At 49.0% G+C, this 26,503-nt stretch overlaps 1 protein-coding gene across 9 annotated transcripts in view; it reads right to left on the bottom strand.

The window, feature by feature from the left end:
- BCORL1 (BCL6 corepressor like 1) overlaps positions 1-26,503 on the bottom strand; it is a 64,173-nt gene that overhangs the window by 2,715 nt on the left and 34,955 nt on the right. For 8 of the 9 annotated variants that reach the window (XM_027054388.2, XM_027054386.2, XM_027054390.2 and 5 more), the window contains 7 exons: positions 24,788-25,177; positions 20,347-20,570; positions 15,893-16,114; positions 13,635-13,801; positions 12,510-12,655; positions 4,214-4,291; positions 3,000-3,153 (listed from right to left, as the gene is read on the bottom strand). In XM_027054388.2, coding sequence (XP_026910189.1) covers positions 3,000-3,153; positions 4,214-4,291; positions 12,510-12,655; positions 13,635-13,801; positions 15,893-16,114; positions 20,347-20,570; positions 24,788-25,177 — 1,381 coding nt within the window. The remainder of the gene's footprint in view (positions 1-2,999; positions 3,154-4,213; positions 4,292-12,509; positions 12,656-13,634; positions 13,802-15,892; positions 16,115-20,346; positions 20,571-24,787; positions 25,178-26,503) is intronic. The other variant, XM_053201684.1, reaches the window with a different exon arrangement.

Raw genomic sequence — 26,503 nt, 5'->3', positions numbered from 1 at the left:
TGGAGAAAGGCCTAAACTGTGGGTAATCTAAAAGGCATTTCTCTTTGGCTCTGGAATGCATTAGACAAGTTTTTTCTCCAGCGGCAGCACCATCGTTTCTGCAGGGCCAGAGCTCACATTACAGCCAGTCTGACTCTGCTGAGCACACCCGAATGGCCTGGGCGGCAGCCTGGGGACAGCTGGGAGGGGTGCCGGGGAGGCCGATCATGGGCCATGCGCTTGCTTTGACTAAACCAGGAAGAGACACTGCATTCCCCTGATGATGGTCCCGTCTCCAAGGCTGTCCATCCTGGCCATTGCCCTGTCCTACCAGCAGCATTTGTGTCAGCCTCCTAACTGGTCTCCCCCTGGCTAAGAGTCTCCCTGCTGCACCCCCACCTACCCTCACTGCATCCGTTACTACCCCTTTTCTAAAAAAGAAAATCTGGCCTTCTCACTCCCTAAACTGCTTTCCATGGATCCCCAGTACCTCCAGCAAAGAAACCTCCACATTCATTACCATGATATTATGGCAAGACCTTTCAAACATGACCCCATTCAACTCTTCAGCCCAACCTCTCCTAATAACACACACACACTCACACACACAGTGTACCCCCCACCCCACCAAATGCCAGACATTTGCTGAAGGACAAGCCCCACTTTCTGAACTTGTCTGTCTCGTGCCTCTGCTTGTGCCTCGCCCTCCATCTTCCCCTCCTCTCAGGCCCAGCTCAGGCACCATCTCACCTGTGAAATGGGTTGTTCCCATTTCACAAAACTGCCTGTTCATCCCATCTTCCACAGTGGCATGGTGCTTGGTTCATACCCCTTTTATAATACTTAGAACATGACCCATTTCAGAAAGGATACAAAAGAAATGTAAACTGTGGTTTTCTCTGTGACACAGGAATGGGAGCTCAGGGTGGACTAGAACTTTTATTATTCACTTGACACCTTTCTGAACTGCATTAAATTTTTATAATAATAAATCCACTTTAGACATATTGTCTTTTATTAGAACTAATTGTATACTTGTCTGCCTCCTCCTCTAGACTGGAGATTCTTTGAAGGCTGTATTCTGGCCCTCAGGGTTTGACTGGTGTGCCTGCTGAAGACACGTTTATAGAATTGAGTGTTTTCTTTTGGGGCACCTGGGTGGCTTGGTTGGTTGGGTGACTGGCACTTGGTTTTGGCTTTGGTCATGGTCTTGTGGTTCGTGGGTTCAAGCACTGCATCTGGCTCTGTGCTGAGGGTACGGAGCCTGCGTGGGATTCTCTCTCTCTGCCCCTCGCCTGCTCGCTCACACTTTCTCTCTCAAAATAAACTTTAATAAAAAGAACTGAGTGTTCTGCACAACACCTACCACTTCTACCCAGACCCACAGTCCTTCTCCCTAAAATGCAACACTCTTCCCTGTGACACTAACCCCTTTTCTCACACCATCAGGAAATGGAATGCTCTAGGTTCAGAGGAAGGGACTACAGACACCATTCCCTTGAACCATCACTTTCAAAGAATGGAAAAGACCCCTCAGAACATTAACACTTGGTGGTCAGAATTCAGCTTTGCTTTGATGACTCGAAGGCACTTGGGTGGGTCATCATTCTACACCCTTCCTACTTCTTGAAGAACATTCATTTCACAGTGTGCTGCAGTGGTGGGCAAGGGCAGATTCAGAAGAGGCACAGAAGGATGTAATGTCAGGAAAACCAGCTTTGCCCATACCAAGTTCTCAACTGAAAACCTGCCTGCTGCTCGGGTGGCTGAGTGGCACGTGGCTCTCAGTTGCCCTGTGTTCTGTCTACACCTGATGCACACTAGCCTGGTCCTTCTACTGCCTGGAGCCCAAGATCCTGTTTCAGAGAAGGAGGTGCTGAATACTCTGGAGGAATTAATTAACTGTGCAATACTATATCTCAGAGGCCTGGCCCCACCCTCTGGGATCAGCTGATGCCCAGAAGAATAAGGACCAAAAGCCCCTGAAACTTGATCCCAACCAGTGTCATCATATAGGCTATTTTTATTCTTATCAGCCCCTGGGGGAAGGGATGCAAAGAAACCATGGCCGGATGGTGAATGGTTAGAGTAGTCAACTTGAGGGACTCACTTGAAGGGCTCCTAATCCATTGTGCACCCCTCTCTCGACCATGTGCACTTCATGTGCCTTCACTTTTTTAGAAAGACAGGGTCTAATGTTTCCAAAATAGGTATCAAAGAACAAGCACCCTTAAAAGTATCTGCAAACATATTGGAAAAGAGAAAGAAAACACCTAATGGTGGAGGCTGATAATAAAAAGACAATTCATTCTGCATCCTCCTGAGCAGCACTGCCACACACTGCCATCCGTAAGAGCCGAAAAGGACCATGGCCTCCAGGCTGTCCCTTCTGAACCCTCAAATCAAGATTTAACTGGGTTCGGTCTAATGGTAAGCATCAAGTATATTCTAGTCTCCAAAAACAGGTGATGCCTGCTAACAATACACACAGTGATCTGAGATGACAGCACTGAGGCCATCATCTCGCCAACATTAAGGCTACAAGAAAGCAGCCTGCGGATTACTTAAGGACCCCAGCAGCCCCTTAGCTATGGCAAACATATGTCTCTGCTTTTCCAAGAATCTCAATTTCAAATATTCTGTCTGGCTGTTCCCAGAAACCACAGAAATGTTGCAGAGATTCTAATAGTTCATCAGCTCAAACATCTCCCAGATCATCTCTCACACCCAGGAACAGCAGAGCAATTCTTTAGAGAGTGAATCTAGATTCTTTGAATCTAGATTTTGGGTTTGGGAAATACATATAGTCAATATACCTAGAGCTTACAGCCTCTGTTCTGAATGTAACTAATCAGGGCTGGAAAGTCAGGCTGGCCTTGGTCATATGTCAGGTTTCCTAAGCTCCAGCATGTGCTCTTCAGGTCTCTGCTTCCTTCTGGAGAACTCCCCCATTCCCAGGGAGGGAGACTAGGGGTTGCCAGGATCCTGGCACTCAGTCCCTGTAGCTCTTAGACACTTACCCGCGGGACACTGACACTTGGAGGTTGTAGCAAGGGAGAAGAGGCTTGTCTGAGAGCTCAAACATAAAGTCATCCTCTTCCACATCATCTCCTTCTTGATCAGAGTTCCCAGGAGGATTATGGAGGAGGTCACAGGCAAAGCCATCTTTTTCTTCTGTAAGGATAGCACATGGGATATGAGGACTTAGCTACGTGCACAAAACTGAAGAAAAAAAAATGTTTCAACAAGATAAAGAGGCACAGAGGTGGGTGATTAGGACATAAGCAACAAGTTCACAGACCCCCAGTTGGGGCCAAGTTTTGCTGATCCCATGGCTCCCATCCTTGGGAGGGCATGTGAAAGTTCTGTCCCTGGAAGACAGTAGTTTCTGGCCAGAAATTCATTATACTCCACCTTTCAGCTGGAAAACAGCTGGATGCTGTAAAGGACCAGCCGCTCGGCCTTTGGAAATGGAGCCTGATGACACTACCAGCAGTCAAAGGCAAGGTAGAAACACCTGCCATGCAGGTGTTTAGCAACCGGGCTCTCAGGAGCCCGGAGGGGCCACTCAGTCAGTTCCCATCCCCGGCTACGTGTCTGGCTGTGGCATATTTCATTCCATCCCAACCTTCCCCAGCTCCAGCTTCCCCAAAGCTTAGGGGTGGACACCTCCCCCAACCTGCAGCCCCGGCCCCAGGAATGAGTGCTAGCTGACTGCCACAGAGAGAGAGACGCTTCCTAGAGAGAAAAGCTTGGGTTAGAGGCTACGGGCCTGGGAGGCAGCAGCTGTCTCTGAAACTGTGCGTGGTGGGAGTAGGGCAGGGAGAGAATGATCATGGCCAGGCGAGGGGCTGGGTCTCTCTTGAGTGTGAACAATGCTGGAAGAGATGACAGTGCAACACAGGGGCTTGTGGCAGGGTTAGGACGAAGCAAGGGAGGAGAAAGGCACTTGGAAGAGAGAGAATAAAAACAATAGCCAGGGCATAAGTGGTGGAGGGCAAATGAGGGGTGGCTTTGTGGCATCCCTGGTTTAGGCCAATGTATTCTGAGTCTAGGGGGAGCATGGGCTAGTGTTCGGGTTGAAAGGGTGTGTAAGGTTCTGTAAGTTACTAACAGGTGCAGAAAGGCAGCCTCCCTTCTCACCCCCGTCTTTGAGAAGAATCCGTGAAACCCAAAGCAATCCCCCATCTCTGGGCCACAGACAAGCATAGGAGGAACCCGACTCAAAGCTTACCCAACACAGAACTGCTGTAGAAGTCCCAGGACACACCAGGGTCACCCTCTGCCCGGCCCTGAAGATCTGAGAGGTGATCTGATGAAAGAAGAGAAGGCAGTGAGACAAGGAGGGTGGGCTGGAGGAGGGCCTAGAAACAAAGTACATCTATATGGGGCCAGGAGAATGGGAGAAGGGAAGGAAGGAACACAAGAGGGTCTGGGGGCTAACAGGGAGAGATATGTTTCCTGCTGTCAGTCAGAGGTTACCAACCAACATCCAGGACCCAAATCTAGCCCACTGACGACTTGGGGTTTGGCCCAGTGTTTTAAACCAAAAAAAAAAAAAAAAAAAAAAAAGTTGAACATTTTAAAATTTAGAGATTCTACCTAAAAATCTGGATTTCCAACTTTTCTTGAAAAAAAAATATCAGAAAATCTGGCAACACGGCATCCCACATTCCTGCATGTCAACAGTTGGCTGGAGGGAGAGGCGACATGTGCGTTCTCCTGTTCAACAGTCCCCACCCAGCCTGCTCTGCTCTCTTACATGATCAGCCTGAAGGCATTTAGGTCTGGGATCCCTGCTTTTAATGGTATAGGGAATGGACTCTCCCAGAACAATCTCAGACCTGTCCCAAGATTTCAATTCCCTGCAGGTCACGATGTTCATACAGCCAATCAGGATCTCTCCAGTTCAAAGTAAGATAAGGAAGCAGAATTCCTTCATCTTTGAAAAACATGGGGGAGAGGGCCACGTGTACCCTCATAAAAGCCTTTTGCTTCCACTCGTAGGTGTATACCCCCAAAGAATTGAAAACAGGTGTTCAAACAGAAACTTATACACAAAGGAATGTGCATAGCAGGTCTACTCACAATAGCCAAAAAAGTGGAAACAATCCAAATGCTGTTAAGCTGATGAAGGGATAAACAAAACGTGGTCCATCCATATAATGGAACATTATTCAGTTATAAAAAGAAACAAAGTACTGACGTATGCTACAACATGAATGAACCCTAAAGACATTATACTAAATGAAAGAAGCCAGACGCAGAAGGCCATATACTGTATAATTCCATGTATATAAGATATCCAGAACAGGCAAATCTACAGAGACAAAAAGCACATGGGTAGTTGGGAGGGAACAGGAAGTGACTGCCTAATGGGCGTAGCGTTTCCTTTCGGTGTGATGAAGAAGTTCCGAAACTCAGTAGTGGTGATGGTTGCACAACATTCTGAATGCACTCAATGTCACTTCACTGTACACTTTTTAAATGGTTGAAAGAGTAGGGGGCACCTGGGTGGCTCAGTCCGTTAAGCATCTGACTCTTGATTTCAGCTCAGGTCATGATCTCACAGTTTGTGAGATAGAGCCCCAGGTCAGGCTCTGTCCCAACAGTGTGGAGCCTGCTTGTATTCTCTCTCTCCCTCTCTCTCTGCCCCTCCCCCACTTGCTCTCTCGTTCTCAAAATAAAAAATTTTTAAATGGGTTAAGGGGCACCTGGGTGGCTCAGTTGGTTAAACGTCTGACTTCAACTCAGGTATGATCTCACAGTTTGGGAGTTCGAGCCCTGTGTCCAGCTCTGTGCTGACAGTGTGGAGCCTGGATCCTGCTTTCAGATTCTGTGTCTCCTTCTCTCTCTGCCCCTCCCTCACTCGCTGTCTCTCTCTCTCAAAAATAAATATTATAAAATAAAATAAAATAAAAACAAGACAATTAAAAGGTTAAAATAGTAAATTTTATGCTGTAAGTATTTTGCCACAATAAAAAAAAATTTAGGGGCACCTGGGTGGCTCAGTCGGTTAAGCAGCTGACTTAGGCTCAGGTCATGATCTCGCGGTCCATGAGTTCGAGCCCCGCATCAGACTCTGTGCTGACCGCTCAGAGCCTGGAGCCTGTTTCAGATTCTGTGTCTCCCTCTCTCTCTGACCCTCCCCCGTTCATGCTCTGTCTCTCTCTGTCTCAAAAATAAACGTTAAAAAAAAATTAAAAAAAAAATTTAAACCGCCTTTTGCTTATTTGATAGGAGGCTAGACATCAGGTCACCCCTCTCCCTCCTTGTCTCCTAGCTAAGCATCACCTAGTAGAACTGCTTCACCTCTTAGCCGCACATGTACAAAAGGAGATTTTCATGACAAATTCAACTGTGGCATCTGTGGGCACATGGCCCAGCACAGTTGGCAAGCTGATTTAGCTCTATAATGGTTGCTACCAGCGCTTAGGTGACACCCAGGCAAAAGTACAGGAGAGAGTCCAAAGGGCACAGGTGATGTGAGGGAGCCCTCTGGAAACCAAATCCCAGGAGGAAGCTAGCGGCCACTCCTAAAGGCACGAAGCCAATCCCCCCTGATGAAATGCACCACTGCACTCCAATATACTTTCCTTTTGGGTAGTACAGTCTATCAGCAAAAATGCCTATTAGCTGTTGTGAGCTACTGAAAGAAGTAACTTTTTAGCAACCTTCTACGAGATGAAGGGTTTCTTCTGGTAGGAAAAGGCAGCCAGAGAGAGCTTTCAAAATAATGGCTGAGCAGCTACAGTGGAAAACCTTTAGTCACGCACATTAGATCTTCTTTATGTACTCCACAAAAAAACTCTTGAGGTCATGACTGCCAGTTTCTGTGCTCTTCTGGGCCCCTGCCCCCTGAGAGTTGGAAGGAGTTTCTTCAGAAAGCATCTGTCAGTTAGGTAGGTGCCTATTCTGTGCCTGGCCTTGTGCTAGGTGTCCTGGGAGATGGAGGCATGAGATCATAAGTCTCCAAGAGGCAGGGAATATATATGTCTGTCTTGTTCATCATTGTCTCCCCATGGCCTGAGACCAGGTGCCTGGCACATAGTAAGAGCAAATAAATATATGGAGAAGACAGGGAGGGAAGGAGGAATTACTACAAGGCAAGACCTAAAGCCTGCTTAACTGGCATGCTGAAACACCTGTGCTCCAAGGACTGTCGTCTCCCCAGGAGATCACATGAGGATTCCATCAAAGCCCTAGTTCACCACATTCTTGGGGCTCCTCTCTAGGGACTGCCTTCAGAGCCCCCAGAACATTCCACTAATTCTCCTCACTGACAGCAAATCTTTGTCATTCTCAGGTGAATATGCCCTTCTGAGGCAGCCCAGTGTGCATTGGCACGAGCAAAGGTACAATCGTCTGGGCAGGCCCATGAGCTGCACGCCAGAAGAAGCTCCCACGGTTGCTTGATGGTGTGCCTTCTGGTCATGTTTCCTCATAGGCCTTAACGTACAATTGGGACAGAGAGGGACATTTCTCTCCCTTGACTGTCCCCCGCCCCTCCTATAACTTTCAGTCCTTTACTCTTCTCCTTTCCACCAAAAAGTGCCCTCAGCCCTGCAATCCTGCCCCTGGGTATATATCCACAAGAACTGAAGACTGGTACTCAAGCAGATGCCTGTACACACGTGTTCATAGCAGCACTGGTCACAACGGCCAAAAGGTGGACACAACCCAAATGGCCCATGAACCAATGAAGGCATAAGGAAAATGGGGTAGATCCATACAATGGCATACCCTTTAGCCTCAAAAAGGAAGGAAGTACAGGGTGCCGGGGTGGCTCAGCTGGTTAAGCTTCTGACTCTTGATTTAAGCTCAGGTCATGATCTCATGGTTCATGGGTTCAAGCCCTGCATCGGGCTTCGTGCTGACAACGTGGAGCCTGTTTGGGATTCTCCCTCTCTCCCTCCCTCCCTCTCTGCCTGCCCTGCGCGGGTACACACACACACACTCTCTCTCTCTCAAGTTAAATAAATTAACTTTAAGAAAAAGGAAGAAAGTACTGAAACATAGTACCACATGGATGGACCTTGAAAAACACAATGCCATGTGAGAAAAGTCAGACACAAGAGGCCCCATGCTGTATCATTCCATTTATATGTAATATCCAGAATGGGCAGGGCCATGGAGACAGAAAGTACATGGGTGTTTGCCAGGGGCTGGGGGAAGGGGGGAAATAGAGAGCAAATGCTTAATGGATTTGGGGTTTCATTTTGGGGGTGATGAAAAGGTTTTGGAACTAGACAGAGGCAGTGGTTGTACAACATTGTGACTACACTAAACGCCACTGAATTGTTCCCTTCTAAATGGCTGGTTTTATGTTATGTGAATTTTGCCTCAATAAAAGAAAAATTTTAAGTACCCAAGGTGAGCGGTCACCCTGGCAATCAGAGTTTCTCTCTTTCTCAGGGTCCTGTCATACCACTCCCCATGTCCTCCAACCAAGTCACTAGCCGAGGGACATGAAAGGAGAGGAAAAAAAACAACAAGTGGTCTTCGACATGGGGTCATATGGCAGAGGTCTCAGGCAGGAAAAACAAAAACCTGTGATTCAGTGACCTCTCGGGTGGTAAACTGCTAACCCTTTCATCAGTGGAAGAAAAAGCAGTCCTGATCCTTCCTCGGATGCCCCAAAACCAAACTGCAGCAACTCCCCTCGGCCCCCACATACTTTCTGACAGATGAAAACGAATCTGTTTTCCCTTGACTAGCCTGGGTATTATTCTTTTCTTCAAAGGGTCAAAGGCAAATCAGTCACATGCCTGCCTGTAATTTGGTCCAAGGAGGAGGTCTTCCAAAGGCTTCTTGGACAGTTGCATGGCTTGGTGCCCCAAGCCCAAGGACAAGGGAGAAAAGGTTTGCGTTTTGACCTCCAGTACCCAGCACTGTACCTGAAACCTAACAGGGCTCAATAAATGCATGGATGGATGAATGGAAGAAGGGGTGCTGCTGTATCCTTCATGATCTCTGGAGAAACGGGCCTCACTTTAAGCCAACTCAATATAGAAAAATCCACATTTACAACCCAGATGAATTACCAGCATCTTCTGCATTGCAAAAGGATTCACTACAGGATATTTGTAAATAGTGACATTCCTTTGTATATTTAAAAGAGGGTTTGGTTCCCAGACTTTTCCAGAACAGGAGAAGGAAGCTCCACACCAGGAGCAACAGTGAGGCTCTCGCTCATCGTTTCCACCTGCAGAAAATGGAGCCCTTTGCACCCTACAGGGATTCGCCTTCATTTTCTGCCCAGTGGGATATCCACCAGGGGAGGGAGAAGACAATTAATCTACAGAGAGTCTGGTCAGGCAAATGTTTGGGGATGAAAAGCAAAAATCTTTTTAAATACTTCTGCCCGACAGGCAAAGTTAAAAAAAAATACATCTAGGGGCGCCTGGGTGGTGCAGTCGGTTAAGCGTCCGACTTCAGCCAGGTCACGATCTCGCGGTCCGTGAGTTCGAGCCCCACATCGGGCTCTGGGCTGATGGCTCAGAGCCTGGAGCCTGTTTCCGATTCTGTGTCTCCCTCTCTCTGCCCCTCGCCCGTTCATGCTCTGTCTCTCTCTGTCCCAAAAATAAATAAACGCTGAAAAACAAATTTTTTTTAAAAATTAAAAAAAAAATACATCTAGAAGTCCACCCAAACGCATCCAGATTTAGGGGCTGGGGCGGTGGGCAGTGAGGGAAATGCTTCCCACACTTCTCAGCCCATGGCGCTTCCTCCAGCCACTAGACCACCCTGTCCAGTGCTTCTGTGACATCTGGTGTGGGTGGGGGGGATGGCTGGGATTAATACAGAAAAGAAATACTCAGTTCAAGGAATTAAGCCCCTGATGATAGTTACATAATATTGTCAATATGCTAAGTGCCACTGAATCATTCACTTCCAAATGGTTATATTAGGTGATTTTCACCTCAATTAAAAAAAACAAAACTGAGTATTGTCTTCTCATCTCCCCAAAACAACCTCTGGGCCCAAGTTCCCTCTCTCAGGAGCCTGCTGACTCCTGCCAGTGTCTGCCTCCCTGGGGCTAGGGCCAGGTGCTGCTAGCACTTTCTCAAACAGCCAGAAAGAGATCTGCGTCTGAGCATCACTTGGTATTTGCATGGAAAAGAGGTGGCCCTGTTCTAACACTCCGTTCAGTTCAGTTCTGGCCCCCATGATGAAACTGTAGCTCTGTGCCTAAGGGGTTGAGAAACAATGTCAAGATCTGCATGAAGGTGTTTGGCTTGGACATGCTATCAAGTGTCAGAATTAAGAGAAGTCTTCTCTTGGGGTGCCTGGCTGTCCCAGTTGGTGGAGCATGCGACTATTGATCTCAGGTTTGTGAGTTTGAGCCCCATGTTGGTTGTAGCAATTACTTAAAAATAAAATCTTTATTAAAAAAAAGTAAAGTCTTCTCTTGACTCTGCAACATGAGCTGGCATTCAGGTTAGTTTAAGGAGGCATCAAAAGGCTGGCTAGTAGGGGCCCCTGAGTGGCTCAGTTGGTTAAGCGTCCGACTTAGGCTCAGGTCATAATCTCACAGTTTATGAGTTCAAGCCCCACATCAGGCTCTGTGCTGTCAGTTCAGAGCCTGGAGCTTGCTTCAGATTCTGTGTCTCCCTCTTGCTCTCTGCCCCTCCCCCACTCATGCTCTGTCTCTCAAAAAATGAATAAATGTTAAAAAATTTTAAAAAGAGGCTGGCTAGTAGCTGGGATTAGCTAACAGAAATGGGAAGAGATAAAAATGGGTTTGTTTCTAAATTTTTAGTTACTGAAAATGGTCTCAACATTCGAATTCCTTTGGGATTTTGGAGAAAGGGTCGGGGAAGAAAGGAGTTTGTCCGCTTATTGAGGTGGTCAGAGATGGCTTTATTTGGATCCAGAGGGTCCCAAGACCCGCCGGAGGGCAGTCTCTAGCACAGAGAGGCCCTGGATTAAACCTGTTGGTCAGAGACAGAGCTTCATGCAGTGCTTTTATCATGTTGAGAAGTTCTGGATATTCATCTGTGCCAGCTTCCCCTGGGAATCAGCTGGAGTGCAGACAGCATGTGTGTGTGTATCTAAGACAGTGCATGTGGTACATGATATGTGAGAAGGGGCCCTGAGCCCCCAAGATGGTGCAGCCAAAGTGAACAAGAGTCATCACTGGCCCGGGACAAATGACTGAATGAGCAACCCCAAACTGCTCTGCCCTTTACAGACAGTGGCCTGGGACAGCCCCAGAGCTGGGGGGACGGAAAAGGCAGTCCTGCCACCTGGCTAGAGGGGGCTGGGTCCCGCTGGGGGGCCTGAAGCCTGTACACAGTGACCAATGACTGCAGGGTTTGGCGGCTTTACTGGGGGCCCAATGAAGGATGGCTGAGCAGGAAGGAGTCAAGGCCTCCCTCCACGGCTTTCCATCACTTCTCCCTCAGCTTTTATTTGTATCAAGGTGGTGCTTCCCACCTAGTCCTCCTTCCATTGGGACCTTTAGTTCACATTCCTTTGTTTCTTCCTCCATCATCAGCTACCTAGTTAACCTTTGTTCAATAAATAAATGATCTCCTGGTTGGGAGCCCAGAACTGTATTTGGGGAGGTGGGGATTCAGGACTATCTAGGGCCACAGCCCGGGTGAGAGTCAGTGGCCTTGAGCAAACCCTTTGTCCCATAGGATCCCAGTCTGAAAGAGGTTCAAGCACAAACAATGAAGCCTCCACAGAGGGTCAGTGAGACACTGCCAGCGGCTCCTTCTGTTGGGCACTCTGGCAGTGTGAAGAAGAAACTGCTAGAGCAAGGGCCGAGCTGTGATGTCACCAAGGAGGCGGAGTTCCTTCATCCAGAGGTCAAGTCTGAGGAGATTCCCAGTGAGCATGCCCACACTAGACGTACCCACTTCTGTCCTCCCCACTGCCCAACTTGGTAGAGCTACCTAATTGCAGACAAACCATAGCTGTCCACTAATGAGAACATAAATGCATGTTGGCTTGTGGCCCTTGTCATGGGCCTGAATACCAGACACTCTTCCAGAGGGGTCAGGTGACAGAGGAAGAAAAAGGTACAGGGGGGTACAGAGGGAACATCAGTTACCACAGGCAGGGGCTGTGAGAAATACAGCATTAGGAGGAGTCTTGAAGGTTCCACTGTGATCACCAACAAGGAGAAAGTGCAAGAACAAAAGCAAAATGCTAAGTGTCATTTCTTAGTAACTAACACCCTGTTCAAAACATGGGTCAACACACTTTGCCCCCAGTGGAGCTGCTGCCTCACAAGGAGGCCTACCTCACATGCCTAGATAGGAAGCGGGTCCCTGTGGACTACCACGGTCCTGAAGAGGATGCATGCGATATGGACACTCATAGTACCGGAACAAGAGGAAGTGGACCTTTAGGCTTTTTCAAGTGCATAGAGATTTCAGAGACACTTCAAGGAAAGCCTGCAGAGGGCTGACACCTCTCATGGGAGTTGAGATGGAGAGAGATAAAGAATACCTCCTCAGGAGTTTAGGAATTGGAGGCTAGCCCCAAGGATGATGGCTTCAAGACTGGGCTGTGCTTACCGCTGAGAAAACGCTTCATGGTGTCGCTGCTGGCCAGCTTCATGGCTGTCTGTCCCGAGTAGGTGGCCAGTGTGGGGTCGGCCCCATAAGACAGCAAGAGCCAGATGGTCTCCAGGTTGTCATTGACCACTGCATCATGAACTGGCCTGCAGAAATGACACAGGGTGAGGACAACAGGGCCCAAGTGGGAGCCTGGGTGTCTAGGCCTCAGACTACTTCATCAGGGGAAAATAAAGTAAGATGACCCTAGGATAATGTGGACAAGACTTAGGGCAGAGGAACCACCTCTAGCCTGCACCCCTCATCATATCTCCCTATGTCCTTCTCCTCTCTCTGTGCCTCTTTCTCCCCACCCCCCATTTTTCTCTCCAAGGTTCCCCCTACATTTTGGGACAGTCCCTAGGGTACCAAGTAGCTTCACTGGTAGCTGTTGAGTTTGGGAGAGAACAGGAAACCGACCAAGGATAATCTTAAAGCAGATGCTGAGGGTATGAACAGAAAGATCTGGATGACCACCCTGGAGCAGGAATGAGTAGAGTGGCTCCACGCACCAGGTAGTGGCCAATCAGAGCCTGCATCCTCTGACCCAAGTCTCCCTACTTGATATGTAGCTCATGTCTCGATGTTGCCTAGGAAGTAGGCCCTCTGATAGAGGGGAATGGGTGCAATTTCTTTAAGACCCAGCAGGTATCTTTTTTTTTTCAAGTGTACAGACATCAAGTCAAGAGTCAAGAATCAAATCTGGGATGTCACCCTAAGGTCAGCCTCCCAGTTCCTAGAGCCCAAGATGCTGCCTGAGATAGATGCGCCACCAGGAGGATTTGAGGGATGCCCGAGTGGTGTTCCTGGTAAAGCTGCACTTGATGGGATGATCCCTAGATGACCCCAACCTGCCCTTAGTCACCAACGTGGATGGGCCAGCCAGGAACTCATCCACTCCTGCCCTAGTGGGCACTCCTGCCCCTCTGCAGTCTGCAGCCTTCTTCCCAAAACACCTCCTAACAAGGCCTCTCTGCTACGTATAGCCTGGTGTAGCCTGCTGTGAAAGTCCAGGCTGTAGCAAGCTCTTCTGAGGGAGGGGCTGAGCTGGGGGTGGAGGTGGGGGGCGGGGAACGGCCTTCTTGCCTCGTGCCATCCTGCGCACTGCAGTTCACATTAGCCCCGTGCTCCAACAGGATGTTCAGGATGTCCGTCCAGCCCCTGGAGCAGGCCTCATGCAGGGCCGTGTAGCCAGCGTTGTCGCGGTGATTCACGTCCTCACTGTCTTTCTGGAGGCAGTAGAGAACAACGTCCTGTGGGGACAGGGAGAGCTCCATGAGCAAAGAGAAGCCTAATTCTTGACATCACTCCAGTTAGCTTCAAAGCTCTCCAAATGTCCGGAGAGTAAGTCTTATTCCGGGGACTAACAGACAAGTCTCAAAATCGTTTGTCACCCAAGTCAGTCCTGAGGTCCATTTCCACGGCCTCAGCTCTGGGCTATTTTCTCAGCAGCGGGGAGACATTTCTTATGACCAATGATACTCACTCATCTGGGTGTGGGTTGTTGGGGTGAGGTCCTGAGAAAGGCTCACTGCCCACCATGAGGTCGAACTCTCAGGCCTCAAGTCCCTGAGCACTGGTTCCCTAGTTTGGGGCTTTGCAAGACAGCACCAGACCACAGAAATGAGACATGTGGTGGCAAGCACAGCCTCTGGTAGTGATTCGAGAACAAGGAAGAAGAATTGGTTTAAATACTATCTCTGGATGCTGGCTTTAATTGTTTTAAGTACTAGCCCTGGATGTTTATGCTGGGGCACTCAGTTCTACCCTCCCCTCAAATCAGGATTGCTCCGAGTATAATCCTGCGTAGTCATTTATTCACGTAGTAATGAGCAGCGTCCCTGGGCTACACGACAGGACCAGAGGCGGGACTCCAGGACTGGAAGCATCCCAGCTAGTCTGGGATGAATCTGGTGAATACGCTGAGGGGGAGGGGAGAGGCAACCCTTCTTCTGAGGGGAAGAGTGGCTACCAGTGGCCTATCATCAGCCCTCTGGCAGGTCCTGGCAACAGGGTCCACCCAGGCATCCCGACTGACAGCTAGCTTGCAGGCTGGCTGACTAGAAGTGAGTGAGTAAGCGAGCGAATGTGAGTGACCGTGTGCCTGTGTTGGAGGTGCTGTCCCTTGGATATAGGAACTATCAGGCTGGCCATACCCAGAAGAGCACAAGGCCCCATACCCTCCTCACCAGCGCAGACGTTCACCTCTTCTCTCAGGCCTCAGACTCCTCCTCCCTCCCTCCCACAACAGGCTGCCCAGCCTGCTCCTGCCCTGGTCAGTTCTCCCATGGTTTCCTATTTGCTAGTTTGGCCCCAGGTACAAGGTTAAACTTGAGGACAGGAGTTGGTCATCTTTTTTTCCTTAGATCTCCCTTAGCACCTATCCCAGCCCCCACACTAGGTACTCAAGAAAGATGGGCACTCTCAAGGCAGTTCCCCTGTGCTGACCAGCCTGGCTGGGAGTGCAGCTGTCTTTAAATGTGTCAGTTGTAGGTATTGGAAGCCTTAAAAAAAATCAGGGTCTACTCTATAACCCAGCAGCTCCACCCTTAAGAACAAATCCTGAGGAAACAATTGGTGTGGTGGGCAAAGATACATGGTCAAGAAGTTCATATCAACAAAAACGTCCAACAAAATTTAATTATGGTCACTGAGTCAGGCTTCCACCCTACCCTGGTACTTGGGCATAAAAAAGACCTTGGTGAGAATTCAGGCTCATATATATGAAGTAGTAAGGGACACATCATTTCGCATTGCTAAGCCTTGATGTTCTCACGTGTAGAATGGGGCTAATAAAACCTACCTCCATAGGTTAACAGTGAGATGAAATGATATGAAGAAATCAGAGCTGTTAATAGGACAAAAGTGGTGCTCAATAAATGCCAGCTTCCTTTCCAACCCATAGGGAAGTAGTGTATGGTAGGGAAACCCAGCCCTGCCCCCCCCCCCATACACTACTGCCTTCTCCACTACTGGGAGCCAAAGTGGGGGCCGAGGGAGAATATGAAGAGTGAGCAATGATCACCCCTGTTTCTCTCTGAGTGGGGGAGCCAGCACAAAGGGAAATTCAAGACATCAAAATCCCGTTTCCGGCCTAGGAATGTGTTGGATTATCAATATTGTGTTACCATTTCAATTATTTTCATTCCCAATTGATATTCAAATGAGCTTTCATTCCCACACACCTTGCTAGCTGGCCCCAGAGGCCATCTGGGCAGTAGAAGGAGTCCAGTCAAAGTTGAAACCCCAAACAAAGCCCTGCCCAGGCCACAGAAGAGCCAATGGGGAGAAGTTTCTTCACAGATGCTCGGGCAGTGGCATCCTGCTGCCAGGGAGCTCCCTACCTTATAGCCAAGACGTGCTGCCCGCTGCAGGAGGGTCTCGCCTGCATTCTTGTTCACTATGAGCCGACGTGCCTCTGGGGGGATCTGCCGGGCTGTAGGTGACTCGGAGGCCTCCTCTGGGCCGGCACTTCGGGACTTAGAGGGTGTGCATGGTTCGGTGGGTTTCACTGGGGTGGGAGATTTGGGAGATCGCGTCTTCTGCTGGCTCCAACGACCTTTGCCCTGGAAACCAGAGATGCAGTTCCGGATCAGCACAGGCTCCCACCAGTTCCTACCCAGTGTGCAGATGCTGAGGGGCTCAAATACTCAACCACATAAACCAATGATTGACCAAGGGCTCAGAAATCAGAAATTGAGGGGATATATCCCAGCTTCCATCAAGCACTCTGCATGCCCTCTTCACCTGCCTCAAGCCCCCTTTGTTGAGGTTTTTACAAGTCCTACTTCTAAATAAGCATAAGCAAACTGAGAGTAAAGAAAAGTGGAGACTTCTTTGACTGAGGAAGCACAATGGCCAAGGCCTTCACTCTTATTGCAAAAACCTGCCTTCAAACCTTCCCCAGCCTCTTTCCACCTTCCTCCATACCAAGTCCCAAGATCACATTCATGCTCAGCCTGGGTGGTGGAAAGCACTCGGGCTTAAGAGTGAAACAGACCTGGGTTTTGGCTCTGCCACCTACTAGTGCCAAGACCTGCATGAAGGCCCAACCTCTCTGAGCCTCCCTTTCTCCCTTGTGGGGTCTTCACATGGGGAGGAAATGTGTTCAAGGAACTGTACTCAGGAACCAGACCCATGGAGCCTCATTTGCACCTGAACCTAAGTTGGATGATGAGATTCTAAACTGGGAGCTGATGCTGGGATGCCTGGGTGGCTAGTCGGTTCAGCGTCTGGCTCTTGATCTCAGCTCAGGTCATGATCTCACAGTTCATGAGATTGAGCCCCACATTGGGCTCTTTGCTGACCACGTGGAACCTGCTCAGAATTGTCTCTCTCTGTCTCCCTGCCCCTCCCCTGCTCTCTATCTCTCAAAATAAATAAATTTTAAAAACACTTTAACTGGGAACTGATGTCATATTTGGACAAGACTTTGGGGGGCTTTGGGAGACATGGGTACACCTTGCATGTGGGAAGGATATGACTCACTGGGCGACCAAAGGGCAAACTTTGCCCTCATCAGATTCTAAGATGGCCCCTGATGATCCCTCCTGATGTTTGTGCTCATACGTAGCCCCCTCCTGCATTGGACAGGGCTGTTCTACGTAGCCACTAGGAGACTGCAGATGATGGTGTGTAACTTCCAAGGCTACTTCCTAAAAGACAATGTGGCTTCAGCCTTGCTCTCTTTTGGATCACTTGTTCTGGGGGAAAGCAGCCACCGTGTCATGAGGACACTCAAGCAGTCCTTTGGATAAGCCCATGGGGCAAGGAAAGGAGGCCTTCTGCCAACAACCAGCATCAATTTGTCAGCTGTGTGAGGGGATGACCCTGGAAGTAGACCCTCCAGCCCCAGTCAAGCCTTCAGGGTAATGGACCCTTGGCTGACACCTTGACTACAACCTTGTGGGAGACTCCAAGCCAGGCCCAGCTAAGCTGCTCATGAATTCCTGACCCCCAGAAGCTGTAGGACATTTATTGTTGTGTTGAGCTGCAAAGTTTTAGGGTAATCTGTTACACCACCAGAGATAACTAATACATACCACTTAGCCAAATCCCTCAGAGCATTATCAAGGTCTCACTGAAATCCTATGTCTTCTAAAACATTCTACATTACTCTAGCTTTCTTTCTCTGCACACCCAGAACACCTAGCCTGAAACAAATAATCTGGTGCCTAATGTTTGACTGTTAACCTCCTTCCACTGTTTCATGGACAAGTCTGGCCTCCCTTGCTAGGTTTTAAGTTGCTTGGTGGCAGGGTTCATATTGTCATCTTCTCTTTTGTTCCTTACAGCACTTAAGTCAGGGCTGGACACATCATCACAACAGACATTTGTTGAGTAGATTCAAACCAGCTATGTGCAGGGCCCTGGGCACACAGAAAAGTTGCCTAGAAAATCCTGAAGCCAGGAAAGGAATGGCAGCAGGGAAAAGACCAGAGCCCAGGGCATTTGTTTCCTCCGATAAATCCTGAGACAACCAGAGCTGCTATCCATCCTTATCCTAAAAGGGCAGAGAGGTACAGTCACTAGCAGGAAGGCACTGGCTATGAGTGGAGAGTGTTGCTCTACGGCCACGAGGGTAGAGGTATGTAATAGCAATACTGGAGGATTCTGGGTAAAGTGCCTAGGTTTTTGCTAAGCCAAGCCAGGAGCCAAAGGGTGACTCTCCTTCTGGGGGCAAGAGCTGCCAGAGACCAGGGAGGCTGCCTGAGCGGGGGGGGGGGGAGCAAGAACAAATGGGGGCCCCCTCCCCCTCCCTGGCTTGGAGCTCCTGTGTGAAGAAGCCTTTGGCCAATACCCCAGCTTTAGTGTTGCAGGCGCATCCTCCGCCCTCCCTCTGCCTTGCTTCTCACTACAAAGCACCATGCCATGGGGGTAATCAGAGCAGGTAGTGGTGACTGGGAGAGAAAGAAAGGCGGGAGGGAGAAAGGGAGGCCCTGTGAAGGGGCAAAAACCTCTCTGGGAGGGACACTGCTGCAGACACTGCCAGGCAGAATAACCAGGCACAAGTATCAGCATGTGCTGCTGACCGGCAGGCGGCTGGTCACCTTTGTGTGGGACAGGGCCATCTGAGTGTCTGGGGAGGAGCAGGGAAGAGGAGGGGGATGCCCACTTTTCACCAGAGCTGCTCAGGGTTGCAGTGTGTCCCTGCCTGGCCACCCCCTCCCCCGGTGTCTCCTGGGTACAGACTGAAGCCACCCATTCACAGGGTGGAGGCATATGGAAAGAGCCGCAGCAGTCAGGCCTGCTTCACATCCCAACTTTGTCACTCATGACCACTGAGTAACCTCCTGGAAGGCCTTTAACCTTCCTGAGCCTTAGTGTCCTCACCATAAGATGAAGACAACAGTGCCTACCTCTAATAGCCGCTGTGGGAATTAAGGACGACCACGTGAATAGCACTCAGCACAGACCAGACTTCTTTATTCCTTCCCCTACCCCGCCCCCTCTGGGGGTCTGAGGGAATGGTCACTGCTACCTTGCCAATCTGTGCCTCTGTCCTCTTATCCCTGCCTCGACCTGAAGCTTGAGGATGTATACCGACCTCAAAGAGCACTTTACAGTTATCAAAGCCTTTTACATCAGTTGCCTCCTTTGTTCCCCCAAGCACCCTTGTGAGATGGAAAGGACATGGAGTATCATCTCCAATTTAAAGATGAGGAAATAGGCTTGAGTACCTTGTCTGAGCTGGAACCAGATTCCAGGAGAGGGAGAGGGAAGGGGAAAGGAGGGGAAGATGAGACCCTGGGTCTCCCGCCTTCTGTCAGTGCCACTCAGGGATCCCTGAATGAAGCTGGAAAGAGCTGTTAAAGTCACAACCACCAAACAAGCCCAATATAACCCTTTTTTTGGTTGCCAATGACAAATACATATTATGGGTATACATTTGAACCTGGACCTTCACTTCTCTCAAATGTAAAGCTCACCGAGGACCGAGGACCATGTGATTTTTTTTTGAATGGTACAGTGTGGAACTCAAAACCAATGCTGTGAACATCAGACCAAAAAAAAATGTCAACTATGAACAGGGGTTCTAGAATGCTGGCCCGGCTACTGATTGGTGAGTGCCCAAGAAGCAAACAAAATGGGGAGTTGGGTGTGGGGAAGGGCAGCTAGAGCTCCTTCAGCCCGACCCTCAAACAACCTTTGTCTAGATATCAACATCCTTGCTTCTACAAGTTGTTTTCTACCTTGATTGATTCAGAAAGCTCTCTGATTGGTTTCAAGTGAGTTAAGCCCAGACAAAAGCTTCTTGATTGGATATTAACAAGCTATTCAGGCTAACATCCTGCCATATTCTTCAACTCTTCCTTAACTCAAAGGAGATCCAAGGATTGTTGAAGAAAAGCCATCATGAGCCAAACCTGAGAGTTTGCAGTCTCTTATTGTTAGCTATAACTTTAGTTCCCATTTTTCTTTTTTCTAATGTTTATTTATTTTAGAGAGAGAGAGAGAGAGACAGAGAGAGAGAGACAGAGACAGGGGGAGACACAGAATCCGAAGCAGGCTCCAGGCTCTGAGCCGACAGCACGGAGCCCGACGCGGGGCTCAAACCCACCAACAGTGAGATCATGACCTGAAGTTGGACACTTAACCAACTGAGCCCCTAGTTCCCATTTTTCAAATGCAACCCCCAATTCTTCTAGGACTAGTTCAAAATACTGGAATAAATATGGGTTAATTTGGTCCTTTCCATCCACTCACTCAGTCAGAGGACCATTCATCAAGGAGCCTGTGGAAAGTCTGCCGCCTTAGCCTGCTCCTCTCACCCCAACTCCCCTTGCTGCCAACGCACCTTTGCCTCTTCTGAGACATTCGCCATGTGCTTGGTTTTGCACTTTCGTTTTCCTGATGGCTTTTCTGAATTCTCAAGGCAGGCTGGCTCCTCCAGGTTATTCGGGAGGAAACCATTTGGTGAATCCGAGATCCCCTGGGCTTTGCTGGGCAAGAGAAGGTTCCTGTTTCTGAGGCGGTGCTCCGAACTTTGGGAGGAAGTCTTCTGCTTACGGGCCTTTAAATCTAAAGGCAAGAAACAGGAAAGAATGGATGTCAGGGAAATGGAACACATAAAAGCAATGCCTTCCTCTAAGATGAATCAGAGGCTTTGGGGGTTAGAATCTCAGTGCAAAGTTGTATAACTATCAGCTACCAGTATCTGATAGTGTGGTGCTGATGATTCCACTAAATGCTTCTCAAATGGACACCATACTTCAACATCGGAGTCTCCCCTCTCCAAGCAGGTGACGACTCCTAGCCCTGCCAGTAGGGGGCGGCCCATCTGGCTGTACTCACTATGAGGGTAATTTTAAAAGGATTTCCCCCATAGCCCAGAGCAAATTACAACTTTCTTTTCAGCTTCTCCCCCATCCTCTTTGTCTCCTTCTCCATTCCAGTATGAAAGCAAATTTAGCAGCTCTGCTTAAGCTACTATGAAGCACACCCAGGTAGGGAGTAAATGGAGCCGTCTCCCTTCATAGCTTCAGCTCATCCACCTGATGGCCTGATTGGTCACCCTCTGAGGACACAAAGATCAAAGCCACAGAAACTCCCTGAAACCAGAAGGTTCCATAGGCCTACTTAGTTGGTGGGCAGTCGCAGAAACCTGCTGTCTTCCCTGGCTGGAAATCAAGTCACTGGAATACCCTGGGCGGCATCTCTAATTCTAGCCACAGCTCACTAAATAAAGTACTTTCTAGCTTCAAAAAGTGTTGTGGGGCACCTGGGTGGCTCAGTCAGTCAAGCATCTGACTTCTGCTCAGGCCATAATCTTGCGGTTCATGAGTTCGAGCCCCACATCAAGCTTTCTGGTCTCAGCGCAGAGCCCGCTTCAGATCCTCTGTCTCTCTCTCTCTCTGACCCTCCCCCACTCAGCCTTTTTCCCTCTCTTTCAAAGATGAATAAACATTTTTAAAAAAAGTGTGGGGCACCTGGGTGGCTCAGTCAGTTGGGCATTCGACTTAAGCTCAGGTCATGATCTCACAGTTTGTGAGTTCAAGCCCTGCATCGGGTTCTGTGCTGACAGCTCAGAGCTTGGAGCCTGCTTCAGATTCTGTGTCTCCCTCTCTCTCTGCCCCATCCCTGCTCATACTCTGTATCTCACTCTGCCTCTCAAAAAAATGAATAAATGTTAAAAAAAATTTTTAAAGTGTGGTTGTGATTTTGACAGCTCTTTCCAGATCCAGAGCACCGATCCCTGAGAGGCACTGGGAACTTCATTGACAACAGCCTCACTCTATAGGTCTGTCCTAATGCCCATGTATAGGGGGTATAGATTGGGTCTACCCTTACCTCTTAACTAATATTAGTGTTATGTGGCTTGACCACTAGCTGTGTAATTGGCTGGAGGCAAGTCACAACCTCCCAGAGCCTCAGCTTCTATGTCCATAAAATAGAGAAAATATATTCCACATCAGAGGGCTGGTGGGAGAATTAAATGAAGTAACATAGGCAAAACCCCTTTAAAAGGCATTATAAAGAGTGAGACGTCCTTATCATATTATTTCAATGCAAGCTCTTTAGGGAGGGCCATGCCCATGTGTTCTTTATTTCCCCCACAGGACTGACCGCCATGCCCAGTACATGACAAAAGATCAGTACGTCTGGGAAATGAATAGCTGCAGCCTCAGTTTCTCCAGTTTGTGAAACAAGGGGGTTGAGCAAGATCCAAGAGTTCTTAACTCATCGCCCTTGACCCTGGCATGTGCTCTCACATGTGACATTACCAAGGGCAAATCCAGATGTGGGAGCCATCACTAGAGCATGAGGAATTGCTCATATAGATGATGCACGGCTCTTAGAAGGCCAGCTATCATACTACCCCTTTCTCCCAACTAGCCCCGAGCCACCAGTGGGTCCCCACACCTGTCCAAGAACTGTGGTGTTAGATGGCTTCTAATGGCAATTCCAATCAGAACATTCTAAACCAGGGCTTTTGATGCCACAAGCCCGGGCTGAGGCAAAAGAGGAAGGAAAAGAATGGTGCCTGATGAGGGAGGACCTCAAAAAACATGGGGAAGCCATATTATAGCATTTACTGCCACAGGAAAAGCAGCAGCCCCTTAACCCATTTACCCAGGGCAGGGAGGGCTCTGGAGTTTATTCAGTTGTAGTGGGGCAAGAAACTCACAGTAGCAGGAAAGAAACGGAGAATGGAAGTAGCAGGTGTGTGAGTGGAAGGGGCTCTTCCTATCCCCTCTGAAGGTCAAGATGAGATACCCAAGTCCAGAACAAAAGGGAAGGTCATGAGACTCAGACAAAAGTAAGGGGACCTGTCTAGTTTGGCCTCTGCCTGACTCTCTGATGTCAACCTGAAAGGTAGTAATAGGAGGAATCAGAGCTTTCCAGAGAAGAGAGACATTTGCCAGGCAATCCCTTCCTAAAGAGGTCACCATTGGATCTGGAGGAAGGTAACCAAACCATATGCCAAAGCCAAGAGCCTCAATTCAACACCCTTAGACACATGCATGGAGGGAGAATGACCTACTTTCCAACAACTAAAGCTGCCCCCAAATCAAATAAGATGCATTGCTAAGTGGTGTTCTTCATACTCCCAGAGGTGTTTAAGTAAGGGCTATTGTCAACAGTGCTAGAGAGATCTCTGCTTTGAGTGGAAAATGGGACCAGATCACCTCAAAGGTCCTTCTGATTCCAAAGCCAGTAGGTTCCATAAGAAGCACCCAATCTGGGGCGCCTGGGTGGCGCAGTCGGTTGGGTGTCCGACTTCAGCCAGGTCACGATCTCGCGGTCCGTGAGTTCGAGCCCCGCGTCGGGCTCTAGGCTGATGGCTCAGAGCCTGGAGCCTGTTTCAGATTCTGTGTCTCCCTCTCTCTCTGCCCCTCCCCCGTTCATGGCTCTGTCTCTCTCTGTCCCAAAAATAAATAAACGTTGAAAAAAAAAAATTAAAAAAAAAAAAAAAAAAAGAAGCACCCAATCTTCTAGGAAACCAGCTCTGAGAAGACTGGGTGATACAAAAGCTCTTCTTCATCCTAACACAAGTGGCTGAGACCAACGGTTTGACACCTCTTTCTTGACCAATTCCTTACGGCTCCAGCAAGAAAAGGGGAAAATTATCACCACTCTCTCACATAGTTGAGGAAAATTAGCTCAATTGCTCTCTGAAGTGTAGGGATGGTACCGTATATATCTCTCCTTAAACAGAGCCGGAAATGACTGCTGGCCTCCTTTGCATTACAGTAAACCCAGAATCTACTGCCCGTCACAATGCAGGTATTCAGTGTTCACTAACAGGGAGACTGTAGATGTTTCCCAGCGGCTCAGGACAAATACCTTATCAGAGACAATCAGTTGTTGCTTCAAGGGCAGAAGTCAGAGAAAGACAGTGAGAGACAGACATGTTCTTATGGAACCCAGAGATATGCTTCTTGCTCATCTGGAAATCCACTACAGAAATGGGCCCACCCCCCACCCCCACCCATAACCCCTGCAAAAAAAAAAAAAAAAAAAAGAAAAAAGAAATAGGCCGGAACAGTACTTAGCAGAACATACTGATATTAGCCTTGGTGACAGTCCATGATTACATATTATAGCATGTGACGTAGCCAACAAGAGCCTGGTTTTCTCCTTGGGCTGCCTGCTTTTCCAACTCAGGTCCAACAAAAATGATGCCACCTCAGGTCACCTCAAAGCTTCACTCTGCCTCTTAATAACCTTTGTAGCTTTAATTGAGAAAGCAATGTCGTGCCCGCTTCTACTTGAAGTTCTTCTGTTAAGTTGAGGAAACTTTGTACTTCTTTTTAGTGAAGGGGCTGAAGGTATCCCAGGAAAGGCAGCCAATGAATGCCTCTTTCTTCTTGAACCCAGGATTCTAGGAGGGAGAACCCAGCCTCCCAAGACCCAGCTCCCTCAAGCCAATCGGGAACTCCCTGGTTCAACTTGTCCCATGCCAAGGATGCCACTGTGGCCTTGCCCACAGGTTCAGACTTTTACACGAAATTGGAGGGCCCAGGCCTTCATGCCCTCTGCTCACCTGCAGGTCAGTCCAAACTCATTCAATCTTAACTCCAAGCCAAAACCTGGGGACTGGAGTTGAGTGACCCCCTCTGGCAGCTGGAGCTCATAGCACCAGGTTTCTAGGGGTGCAGAGGCTTTTGGCTGGCGAAGAGAATGCAGATGTGGGAACACCCAGGATGCCCGAGGGTCCCCAGAAGCCAAAGTCACTGTGGTTTGGGGACGAGTGACAGCAGCTCACTGGGGCAGCAGCCCCCAGCCAGCCTTACCTGCTCTCCCTTTTCGCCGCTGCTCTTCTTCTTGCTCCGTCAGGTACTCTCCAGTCTGATATTTTCGGCTCTTCTGTCGTCTCCGCTTCTTCCTCTTCACCAGGCCTTCCTCCTCATCTTCCTCCTCCTCCTCATTGGTGTCCCACATTTGCCGGGCAGCCTCTGTCCTCCAGGGCATTTCTCGGGCTCGCCACAGGTGCCGGCGGCCCTGGCTCAGGAGAGTCTTGTCCTGGGCATGGTGGCTGCGATACTGGGTGTCCCGTTGGGTCTTTCTCACCTTTCGACGCTTAGCTGGGGTGGGGGTCACATCTTCTTCCTCCTCTGTGGGGAAGACCTCCTGGCTTCCCATGTCACTGTCTGCCATACCAGCAAAGGAGCTACAGATGCTTCCTGTGGACGGGATGTACAGAGGACGGTCAGGTACCTCTTCAAAGGACAAAGAGTATGGTGTCGAAGCAAGTGCCCTGGATTAGAAGCTTGAAGGTCTGGGTTCAAGTTCAGTCTCTGCCAGTTATTAGCTGTGTGCTCTGGGAAAGTTCATTCACTTCTGTTTCCTTCTCTATAAAACGGGGACACTGTTCTTTGCCTTACTGGCCTCAAAGGACTGTTTTGAGGCTCAAATGAGATAATTCACCCATAAGCACTTTACAGAGTCCAACATACCACACAAATATCGAGTATCCAAAACACATGCCCTTCCTCATCCATGTTGCTGTGACTTTAATTCATTGCACAAACTCTTACTTCGTGCTTACAAGGCACCAAGCATTAGGTGAGGAGCAGGAGGGGGCCACAGGTTCCTGCCCTTTGGGAAATTAGGGTTCAGTGACGGGTAAGGGAGGGCAGATTGGCATGGCACCCCCGCCCCTGCCCGCTATGTGACCACCAATCTCTCTGACAGAGTCACCCTGGATAAGCAGAATCATCACAAAAGAAGAGTCTCAGGAAAAGCAAAGCAAGGAGTTCCTTTCCTGTGACACAGCCTGGGTTAGTCCCGCCCAGATACTCCTCAGCCAGGCCCTCTTCCCTTACATTGACCCCACCTCCTATTGAGTGGCCAAGAGTCCAGGGGTGGAGCTCTCTCCATGCCCACCCCCCTCCCCACTGCAGCTGTTCCTCACCACTGAGCAGGTTCATCCCTGACCACCCCAGCATGAGGGTACCTTTCCTGCCCTCCCCCACCCCACCCCCTTGGTGAGAGACCATTTTCATCCCCACTCCTTCCTTCAACTTTACTAACAACAAAAGTATAACCCTAAATTGGCCTGGTTTTAGCACAACAGCAGATCTGACGATCTTCTTCAGAAACAGCTGAGACACCATCATCTTTCTCCCAAAGACTCGCTATTAACTCGACAATCCCCAAACACAAGCGAGGTGAGCAGAAGAAAGAAATGGTTTGAGGCAAAGAAAGCAGCCCTTAACCAAAGCTTCAAGTCAGGCAGACCGCTCAAAGACAGCAAATATCCAGCAAACTTTCCATATACAGACCAGGCAGGGAACGAAGTGTTCTGGTTAATCTAATATTCTGGTTAATACAGAATCACCATAGAGATCACACAGAGATCACCAATTTCCAAAGAATCAAATACAGTACAATGTGTTTAACAGTAAAACGGGACTGGGCATAATGTAATCACTCTTTGATGATTCAGAAGACACTTCAGGATTTTGCGAGGCCTCCAGGCCGTCATTATGAGCCCCAATTATCACTGC

Source organism: Acinonyx jubatus, chromosome X (assembly GCF_027475565.1).
Source record: "Acinonyx jubatus isolate Ajub_Pintada_27869175 chromosome X, VMU_Ajub_asm_v1.0, whole genome shotgun sequence".
Lineage (NCBI taxonomy): Eukaryota > Metazoa > Chordata > Mammalia > Carnivora > Felidae > Acinonyx > Acinonyx jubatus.
The sequence above is the reverse complement of the archived record's forward strand: the minus strand, read 5'-3'. Positions and strand labels throughout refer to the sequence as shown.